General features: G+C 41.5%; 1 protein-coding gene across 1 annotated transcript; it reads left to right on the top strand.

Moving 5' to 3' along the window:
* Positions 1–7626: 7626 nt before the first annotated feature.
* Positions 7627–8424, top strand: LOC129717168 (uncharacterized). Its single transcript, XM_055667012.1, has one exon. It carries the CDS (start codon positions 7627–7629, stop codon positions 8422–8424), a length of 798 nt encoding a protein of 265 aa, XP_055522987.1.
* Positions 8425–11524: the final 3100 nt, after the last annotated feature.

The raw sequence follows: 11524 nt of genomic DNA, 5'->3' as shown, positions 1-11524 counted from the left end.
TCGAGTGTTGCCCCAGGCTTGATGTTTGGCATTGAGGTCACCAGCCAAGATGAAGTTTTGCCGATGTCTGGTAAGCTTGACGAGATCTTGTTTCAGATTAGAGGATGAATCGTTCCTTGAGCTGACTTGCGACGGACAGTAGGCGGCTATGATAATAATAGGGCCGACAGGGGTAGAAACCTCGACCCCAACCGCTTCGATGACTTTTAAGTTGAAACTGGGCAGCAGCTTACAGCAGATGTTCTTCCTCAACGCGATGGCTACGCCTCCACCCGCTGAGTGGGTACGATCGAGCCGAACAACTCGAAAGTCGGGGAGGTAGATGTTGACGCCAGGTTTTAGATGTGTCTCGGTGATGATAGCTACGTCGATGGTCCGCTCGTTGAGGAAACTGCTGCTTGCAGCTGTTCAGCTCTGGTTTTACAGGTGCGAAGGGCTACGAATGCTTCGGCCAGGAGATGCACGAACTCTTCTGTAGTGAGAAGGGAATCTGCGTTGTTTTCTTCGGCGTCTGTGCGGGTAAACTTCATTCCAGTGGCAGGAGTTGTAAGCCCTGGGAGCCCCGGGGGAGGCGAGGAACGGCTCGATGCTGCGACATCGGCAAACGAGGTTGTAAGCCGATTATTCAGTGGGAGAGGTGGAAGCACTGGGATTGCACGTCGCGATGTGATGACTGGAAAATTTTGTTCGTTATTCACTGGCACTGGGACTTTTCTCCGACCGGGTTGGTTGTTGGTTGAGGCTCTTTTGCGGATCTCAATGAATTCCGCCCGCTTTGGGCAGGTGCGACTGGTGGCCTTATGATCAGCTCCACAATTTTGCGCTGACAGGATCGGCAGTTTCCATCAATTGGCAGGCGTCGGGTGCGTGCGTTTGTCCGCATTTGATGCAGCGGGAGGCCATATGGCAGTTTTTAGTCCCATGTCCAAACAACAGGCAATTGGAACATTGGGTCACATCTCGATGAACTGGTTTGTAGCGCTCCCAGGCCATAATGATGTGGAAAAGGGCACGAATGGACTGCAAATCCGCCAAACATGTTGAATTTTTCTCCAGGTTGATAAGGTACAATTGGTCGCGGTACTTCCGAGTCTTGTTGTGGCGTGACATCTTATGGATCTGTATTGGCTTGAGTCCATTTGCCTTCAGTTCCTCTAACTGAGTGTCAATTTCCATGTCTGGAAGACCACAGAGAACAACCTTGAGCGGTTTTTCTGCTTCAATGTCATGGGAGATATATTCCACCTTACGCTGCTGCAGTATTACTTGCACCGCCTTGTAGTGATTCAATGCCGGAACCATCAGTTTGTAGCCGTCAGTGCACATACGGATAGTGCATTTCAGTCCTTTCTCGATGTAAAAGACAATTGCTTCACGAAGACCTTCTGGAAATCCTTTCACATAGAAGGGTGGAATTTTCTCTTTTTTCACTATTTCGGGGTCCGTGGAGTTTTCCAAGACAGCAAATCTGTTGTTGGCCAAAAGCTTCTTAGCCGCCGAATCGGGGGCATTTCCAGGTCGAGGCCGTTTACCCGTACTAGAACCGGTTTTCGATTTACCCATGTCAGGGTTCACCGTAGCGTCGGTTTCCAACGCGAAAATAAAAACTTACGAACGAACGTACAAAGTGAACGGAGCGAAAATAAACAACTGTACTGCTCAACACGCTAGCAGAGAATGGATGATCATCTTGTATGTAGCTAGTTTTCCCAGAAACACTCTTTTATAGCCGAAGGGTGCTACGTAATACGCCACGCCCTGTCAGTTCAGTTGTTCCATTCCCTAATGTTCTTCAGACAAATTATTCCACAATTCGCATTTGATTTTTGTATCCAGCGAATAAACACCGATGGTGCTCTCACACACGCAACGGTTTTAACCCGTATCTTATTGCGGTTTGTAACATCAAGCGATTTCGTTTGCTCGTTGTTGCGTGTTGCATCATGTTGCAACTTGGCAGCTGGGAGACGACGAAATTCTGTTTATGCTGATTGATTGAATCGACTTCATATTAGCTCTGCATAGTCGAACTAACTGCTTTTGTGAATGCGTTCTAACAGGGCAGTTTATTATTCAATGTCGGTTATGCTGATCGCAGCCTTTGCGCTGCCCCTACAGTGAGGGCTTTACTAAATAAAGTAAAAATTAGACAACTACAACAGAATTTTATTGCATCCCGCACGGAATGTCTGCTTGTGTTGATGTCGGAAAATTATTAACCTTCAACTATTTTTTTATTTGCCTTGAAAAAAAGCATTTTGCGGTTCAACATCGGTTGCTAATTACAACCTGTGAGCTGCCCTAACATTGGGGGAATTAAGATACACGGACAACATGCACTGTGGAAGCTATTTTACATTCAGTAAATTAGACGGGTGTGACAGATTTAAATTGCTAGGATGCAACACAGAATGCTTGCTTGCGTTGACAAAATTATTAACTTTCAATGACTTGTTTATTTACCTTGAAAAAGGCATTTTGATATTCAAAATTGGATTTCCTGATGGCAATCTTCATGTTGCCCCAACACGGGGGGAATAATGGCTGTCTGGCGACACACGCTGAGAAAAACCGCGCTGCTCCTGAGCAGTGAAGGAAATGAAATGATTTTGAGCTGATTGTTTTTTCATCTTGAGTTGTGCACCTCATGAAGTGCACAGTTCATGACTAAAATTGTATCCTCTCAATACGTAATAAAATGTTGGTGCCTTGGTCACTCGGAGATGACAAATACAACAGTTGACTACATACAACTCTGAGAATAGAGTGATGCGCGTTGCTCCGTTGTAATTCTCTCTTCGTACGTGGCGCATCGTAGGAAAAAAACGATAGCAACAAGCAAAAGAATAATTGAAAGTCCCATAAATGTTGGTTGGATTGCATCTCGCATCGCAGTGACGCAGCAGCGATGATGCGGTGCGGTGATGATGGGAGGGAGAGTAAGTAGTTCGGAAGGTATTTTTTCAGCAGGTTTTCTAAAGCAGCCATACAGATACCAAAATGTGCTATGTTTGTTACCGAGAAATCATACGTTTGTTGTATTGCGTTGCGATTTCGTCAATGACATTACTCACTAGTTTTTGTTATGATTAGTGAATGGAATATTTTCCTCATACTAATTTGGGTAGTAACGTTATGGAAGAGTGAGAGGGGATGGAGTTTTGAAAATCTTTGAATAATGCTTTATTCATACTAAATTCAACAAGGAACTATGAATATAAGCATAACAACTCAGATCTTTTTTTCCCTTCCTTTTCAATTTTCTATATTTCTGAGTACAAATGACATAAAGTATTTACAGATCAAATTTGTAACGGTTAATTTAACAAACATATTTACCCTAGTAAAAATGTTATGCAACTTAAATCCAAACAAAATATGGCAAGTGTTTTTTACGTCTAATGCCTGATTAATACCTGATAAAATCTGCAATATTTTGCAAATCATTAAAACTTTTTCTATCTTTCACAACAGTTCGAAAAACATAGAGGAGAAACAATTGGTATGATAAAAAGCTCATCGAAGCTTTTTTCCTGATTGGTCTGATTTCAATTAGTCGAATGTTCGCGGAATACCAGTTCAAGAAACACTAGTTAGGGCCAACAATAGTGGTCTTAAAAGGCTTCGCGCTCATTCCATAGCCTTCCGACCGAAAAGCATTGCCACAACGATTATAAGGTTAGTTTCAGAGCTATATGCTCTGTACTGAAAACAGTTACAGTTTGAACCTTTGTTTTTATTTGTTTTGGAAATATTCGAACTGTTATTAAAATTTGTATACACTTGTAACAGTAAGGAAAAAATTCTTAATACATATTTAGAAGAAATTTGTTTTGTAAGTTCTCCGTACGTCACAATTGAATCAGTTGTAACACACCCTGTTGACACAGTGCGGTTCGATGGTTCGATTTTGGTAACATATTTATTTGCTTTCATTGACCACAGGGGGTTTGTTTCTGAAAAGTTGGTTGGGTTTGTAATGACAGATGTTGTTTAGCCATAATGGGTCAAGTAGGAGAAACATGCTGTTAGTGATAAATCAAACGGGCCCGTAACATCAAAATTGCACAAAAGCTTGGAAACTCCGAAATTCAAAGAGTAGTAAATCTAGAATTTGTTTATATTAAAATGTTGATCTGACTTAATACCAACTAATTATATGTAAGGAATTACCCATCGTGAAAAAATTGAAGAGGTTGTTTATTAGACACGACCGCAGAGTTAACCTAGAATACGACAGCCTGTCTTAAGTCAATGTATTTCTTGCAATAGGTTTGGGAATACACTCAATGGGGTTAATCAATATAATGGTCTCTCTGTTCCAGATGACGTTTACCGGTAACGACAAAGAATAACAGCAGGAGCTATGTGCAGCTAAGCAGTTTCACTTGACGCCATATCCAAAACAAGAATGAAATTGTATTGTTTTGTGGCTGTCTTTTGTATCAAGTTGCACTGAGAAAACTTAATTTAGGCAGTGGCTACGATGAGGGCCAATAGTGCATTCCCGGTAACCTAGGTTTAATACGAACAATTTTCTGCGGTTTGCAGTAGCGTAGATTATTTTAAAACTGATCGCTGCAAATAGTAGGACTTGAGCGATAAATTATATGATTCAGGTTCACTGGCGCAAACATTCTTCAAATAAATGTTAAAATACACTCAGTAAACTTTGAGGCTTAGCTGAAGTCAAAAAAGGTTAATAATGTTTGTCAGTGCCATTTATTGACAACTGAATATTGTTTTTTGACATGGCAAATTTTTGATTTAGTTCTGAATGATTTACTGTGTAAAATCAACATGAGATGATTTATTTGAAACAATATATGATAATTTTTATCGCTATACTGCTAGTCACGCACGCTATATAGCTAGCCACGCACGCTGTAGATATGCACACACGCTATATAGCTAGCCACGCACGCTATAAACATGCACAGACATGCACAGACACGCTATAGACAAGCACAGAAACTATATAACCATGCACACGCAAGCCACGCACGCTATAGACATGCACGCGCTATATAGCTAGCCACGCACGCTAGCGACACACGCTATAAAAATTCACACACGTTATATATGTGCACACACCCTATATATTTATACACCCTGGAAGATGGTGGCTTCTCAAACCACCTGGCGGTGCGAGTCTCATTTAATTTCTGGCTGTATTCACCCAACGATATCTGAATTGAAGATAGAATCAAAATATCTGATATCTGAATTGAAGAGATCAAAAGGGAGCCGAACTGAAAAAGTTAGGTTCTGCAGCTAACCACTACCGCCGCCGCTGTTGCCCGCTGCTGCTCCACGTCGCCTTTGCCCACTGCCATCGCTGCTACTGTCCGCCGCTGCTGCTTCCTGCTAGTAAACTGAGATTGCTTGAGGAGAAGCAGTCTCTTATATAGCCCAACGAGTGCATTCCTGGCTAACTAGGTACTCCATTCTGTCGTCCTTTTTAGGGAAAGGCAGCAAGCAACCAATCAAAGGTCGACATTTACGTTTCGACAAGGTTCAACAATTTTCAATAGAGTACAATAGTTCGAACAGTCAGATTACAATTTTCTGCATTTGGACGGTTGCCTAACCCTTTCCCGCTCATGGTGACTCTAGAGCACCAAGAATTATAATCACCATATCTTGACATAAAGTAGTTTGTTGTGCTTACGATTGTTCTATAAACTTTTATATGCTGCCTCAGAGCATCACTGGGCATTTTCTTCAAAATACTACAGTTGACAGTAATTTTAGTTAGTCTACAAAGTGTTCAGCTTGAATTTTCTCGTGAAGCTATAAATTTTAAACATAAACCTTGTGAGCGTTAGAGGGTTAAATGATTTTCCAATCGATTGCTGCAAAAATGACGGAAATCGGTTGAAAACTGACTGAGTTTAGAACGTTTGAAATTGGACCATTTTCGTGACGCTCTCCATGTTTTCGGTTTTCGAAATTGGATCCCTGTATTGAAGTTGAACCCCTATATATGTTGCCGTAAGACGTATTCTTCGTCAAAAAAATCAATTTTGTCAATGATCAAGGAACAACTTTATTTGAAATAAAAAAGTCTCTCTCTCTCTCTCCAGCTCGGGGAAAACTAATAGTGTCAGAAGGATCGTAGCTCTAGCCCCGCAATTGTCCTGTACACTCAACAGTTGGCTGCGAAGTCTGTGTATAATAAACAGAAGCTCAAATTTCAAGACGGAATGTAGCACCAAGGCATTGCTTTACATTATCAATACACAAAATTTAAAATTGTTAAAAAGTTGTTTAAGTTAATATTTCCGAAATCTCATTTTTTGTTATGAAAACACTATAAAAGGTTAGCTAAATATTTTTTGTCTGATCATGGCAAACTGAGAGAGAAAAAGTTACGATGGCAGTTCGTAACGTTAATGACTTTTGGCCGATAGCTACAATTTTCCACCGCCGTGCACCGGAAATTGCCATTCTCCGCCACAAACATTTGCCGAACTTTTTCGGATACATTATTTTTTCTTAGCCCTTTGTCCATCTTGACGCCTTATACCGACAAAAGCTTCTAACCAACTAGCAATTTGCACTTGCGCTTGCACCTACCAGCTACCACCAAAAAAACCCCGTTGAGTTGAGTGAGAGTAGGAAAACACGAACTCTTTTTCTTGAAAAAAAATCCCCATCATTGAGTAAATATTTACGATCCAATTTCTCTTATTCATTACTTGTTCATAACGCGACTAACTTTATATTCTCAGCTGTGCACATAGAGAATAACATATATTGCGTGCTCCCACGATGAAAAGTACATCGTAAGAAGGAAGGCGGAGAGAGTGCACCAGTAACGATTTTTTTTTATATGGTGCTCTTTTGGAATCTTCGTTATTCACCTACCATGGAGGTCTGTTTGCAAATGTGCGAAGAATAAGAATAACTCGCACACTGACGACGATGTCAACGCATCATAGGCTTGGTTTATACGTATTCATTAGTCGCTAGAAGCGATTTTTTTCCATCGGTGCTCCTGAGACGTGGTGACCAACCACAGGGCTAGTGCTGCTGCTAAGGAAGGACGACTGCTGTTGTCGCTGTCTAGAACTATTATGAGCGGCTCCGGCTGAAACAGGCTCTTATATAGGCCAAATAGCATGTTTTCAATTGCAAGGTATATGATCCTGTCGACCGTACTTGGGAAGCAAGCATACAACGACCAATCAGAGGTCGAATTTTTCGTTTTGACAAGGCTATTTTCAATAGTACAATAGTGTGAACAATGAAATTACAATTATCTTATTTTGGGAAGAATCTTAGAAGATTTTCCAATCTATTGCTGCAAGAACGAAGGAAATCCATCGAATACTAACCGATTTATTTGCATTTGAAATTGGACATATTTTTCACTTTTTTCGGTTTTAGATTTTCATTTCACATCCCTATGTAGCCGAACTTCCTGAGAGAAGTATTCTACTTCAAAACGTCACCTACGCGGAAACGCAGAAGGATGGATCAGTCTCCTGACGATCTCCCGGACCAGAATCCGGCCAGAAGCGGACAAAACCAGCAGTCGGCAAATGGTCAGCCGATGCAACAACAGTTTATCCGCCCGCCTTTGCTTCAGCAAGCCCTGATGCAGCCAAATTCGTATTCGCAATGGTTCCAGCAGCAGGTTATGTAACAGATCTTTTTCGGCAGCAGCAAGAGGCTATTAATCGTCAATGGGAAGCGATGCAGCAGCAGCAGCAGGCATTTATGAATCAGCAAGAGGAAATGATGCGTACCATTATGTCATCGATCCAGGTACAGGTACCGCCAAATCCGGGGGTGATTCTAGATTCACTCGCTAACAACATTAAGGAATTTAGATACGATCCGGAAAACAACGTTACATTCGCGGCGCGGTACAAACGCTACGATGACTTGTTCGAAAAAGATGCTAATCGCCTTAACGAAGGTGCTAAAGTCCGTCTGCTCATGCGGAAGATGGGAATGTCGGAATACGAGCGTTATGTGAGTTTTATACTTCCAAAATCGCCGAAGAATCATACATTTGCGAAAACAGTGGCAAAACTTACTGCTTTATTTGGTGCCGCTGAGTCCGTTATTAGTCGCAGATATCGCTGCCTGCAGATAGGAAAACAATCCGGTGAAGATTATGTGACTTATGCCTGTCGTATTAATAAGTCATGCGTCGAGTTTGAACTAACTAAATTAACTGAAGAACAGTTCAAATGTTTAATGTTCGTTTGTGGCCTGAAATCCGAACGTGACGCTGAAGTAAGGACTAGGCTACTTACCCGGATTGAAGATCGGTGTGATGTTACGCTAGAGCAACTATCAGAGGAGTGTCAACGATTGTTGAACTTGAGACACGATACTGCCATGATTGAAAATCCAGCAACCGTCAGTGTATTGTCATCAAGAAAAAAATTTTGGAAACATTCCAGCTAAGTTTAAAAGTGGAAGTGATTATAAAGACCAATTTACTGATAGGAGTCCGGAAACAGCTTGCTGGTTATGCGGTGCAATGCATTATGCAAGAGACTGTACTTTCTAGAATAATAAGTGCCGTGATTGTGGGAGATTAGGCCATAAGAGAGGTTACTGTCGGAGTGCAGCCAAGACTCGATTTGGCAGATACGATCGAAACAAAAGTAGTAAGCAGGTGGCAGCAGCGAAAGTAGTGACAGTAAATACTTGTAGTGTGCAACAACGTAGAAAATACGTGCGGGTAGAAATTAACGGAACATCGGTACGAATGCAGCTGGACACGGGCTCAGACATTACAATAATTTCAATTGAATCGTGGGAAAAGGTTGGTAAACCGGATTTACGTGCCTCAACAGTTATGGCGAAAACGGCTGCTGGCAGACCGTTAAAAATCGATGGCGAATTTTCGTGTGAAATTTCAATTAAGAATGTAGTTAGATGCTGTTTGGTTCGCGTCACAAGAGAGGACCTTCATCTTCTGGGTTCCGACGTGATGGATGCTTTTGAACTATGGTCAGTTCCGTTAACAACTATCTGTAATCAGGTGGCAGGCACGCCATCGTGAGTAGATACGCAGAAAGGTGAATTTCCTGAAGTGTTCTGTGGTGAGCTAGGAGTTTGTACGAAGACGAAAGTTAGTTTGGTACTCAAAGCTGGAATGTCACCTGTGTTTAGACCAAAACGTCCGGTTGCGTATGCAATGTATCAAGCAGTTGATGATGAATTAGACCGCTTCGAGCAGAAGCAAATCATTACACCTGTTGACTACTCGGAGTGGGCTGCGCCGATAGTTGTGGTGCGCAAGGCGAGCGGTGCCGTACGTATTTGTGGAGACTACTCCACCGGTCTCAATAACGCGCTACAACCGAATCAATACCCACTTCCCTTGCCACAGGATATTTTTGCAAGTCTAGCGAACTGCACTGTTTTCAGCCAGATCGATTTAACAGATGCTTTTAACTCCGCCTGTGACGGTTCTCTTTAGTTTAGTGTAGCCTGTACGAATAGACTTAAATTATTGAGAACTGGCGCAGAGGGTCCAAAGCCCCTGGAAAGGAGGATGGTTGTAACAGCTCTTAACCATGGCTGTTACGTAGAATAATGGTTAAACTCCTAAGCTAAGGTGTGACGCGACCCGTGCCGAAAGATGAATGGTGGGGGGGGGGGGGTTTCATAAATTCCCAGCCGCTAACGGAGCCTGTGGAATACCTGGCGCCCTTCCACAGTAACCTAGCCTTCTGCGTTAGGCTATCGTGACACGCAGATGACCCCTTCTTTCGTGGCAAACTCGTGGGACTAAAAACTGGAGTTTAACAAATTTTCAAAAAAGGGCCCCGGCAACCTCAACCTGTCGGAACAATAGTGTCAGAAGGATCGTAGCTCTAGCCCCGCAATTGTCCTGTACACTCAACAGTTGGCTGCGAAGTCTGTGTATAATAAACAGAAGCTCAAATTTCAAGACGGAATGTAGCACCAAGGCATTGCTTTACATTATCAATACACAAAATTTAAAATTGTTAAAAAGTTGTTTAAGTTAATATTTCCGAAATCTCATTTTTTGTTATGAAAACACTATAAAAGGTTAGCTAAATATTTGTTGTCTGATCATGGCAAACTGAGAGAGAAAAAGTTACGATGGCAGTTCGTAACGTTAATGACTTTTGGCCGATAGCTACAATTTTCCACCGCCGTGCACCGGAAATTGCCATTCTCCGCCACAAACATTTGCCGAATTTTTTCGGATACATTATTTTTTCTTAGCCCTTTGTCCATCTTGACGCCTTATACCGACAAAAGCTTCTAACCAACTAGCAATTTGCACTTGCGCTTGCACCTACCAGCTACCACCAAAAAAAAACCCGTTGAGTTGAGTGAGAGTAGGAAAACACGAACTCTTTTTCTTGAAAAAAAATCCCCATCATTGAGTAAATATTTACGATCCAATTTCTCTTATTCATTACTTGTTCATAACGCGACTAACTTTATATTCTCAGTTGTGCACATAGAGAATAACATATATTGCGTGCTCCCACGATGAAAAGTACATCGTAAGAAGGAAGGCGGAGAGAGTGCACCAGTAACGATTTTTTTTATATGGTGCTCTTTTGTGATCTTCGTTATTCACCTACCATGGAGGTCTGTTTGCAAATGTGCGAAGAATAAGAATAACTCGCACACTGACGACGATGTCAACGCATCATAGGCTTGGTTTATACGTATTCATTGATCGCTAGAAGCGATTTTTTTCCATCGGTGCTCCTGAGACGTGGTGACCAACCACAGGGCTAGTGCTGCTGCTAAGGAAGGACGACTGCTGTTGTCGCTGTCTAGAACTATTATGAGCGGCTCCGGCTGAAACAGGCTCTTATATAGGCCAAATAGCATGTTTTCAATTGCAAGGTATATGATCCTGTCGACCGTACTTGGGAAGCAAGCATACAACGACCAATCAGAGGTTGAATTTTTCGTTTTGACAAGGCTTGACTATTTTCAATAGTACAATAGTGGGAACAATGAAATTACAATTATCTTATTTTGGGAAGAATCTTAGAAGATTTTCCAATCTATTGCTGCAAGAACGAAGGAAATCCATCGAATACTAACCGATTTATTAGCATTTGAAATTGGACATATTTTTAACTTTTTTCGGTTTTAGATTTTCATTTCACATCCCTATGTAGCCGAACTTCCTGAGAGAAGTATTCTACTTCAAAAAAACCACTACAGTCATTGTACCAAAACATAATTTTTCCAACGTCTCTCGCGGTGAGCATGTTACAGAAAGAACTTCTCATCAGAAACACAGACACAAAACATAAAACAAAAAAAAAAAGAACAAATCCTGTAAATTGTACCTTTGCGTTGTACATGAATGGTGGATTTCGCATGCTTTTTTTCAGAAATGGTGATCGTTTTTCTAAAAAGTTTCGTTATTTAAGTGAAAATTTTCGGAAGGAAAAAAATGTAGCTTTAAATTGAAATTCCTTCATTCCCGAGCATGCTATTGTTTTTATGAACAAGCCTGTCTAAAATTCAGGCTGATCGAGTTAATGGTTCTTAA

This window comes from Wyeomyia smithii, chromosome 1, assembly GCF_029784165.1.
Source record: "Wyeomyia smithii strain HCP4-BCI-WySm-NY-G18 chromosome 1, ASM2978416v1, whole genome shotgun sequence".
Lineage (NCBI taxonomy): Eukaryota > Metazoa > Arthropoda > Insecta > Diptera > Culicidae > Wyeomyia > Wyeomyia smithii.
Note: the sequence above shows the minus strand (reverse complement) of the source record. Positions and strands in the feature narration are given on the sequence as shown.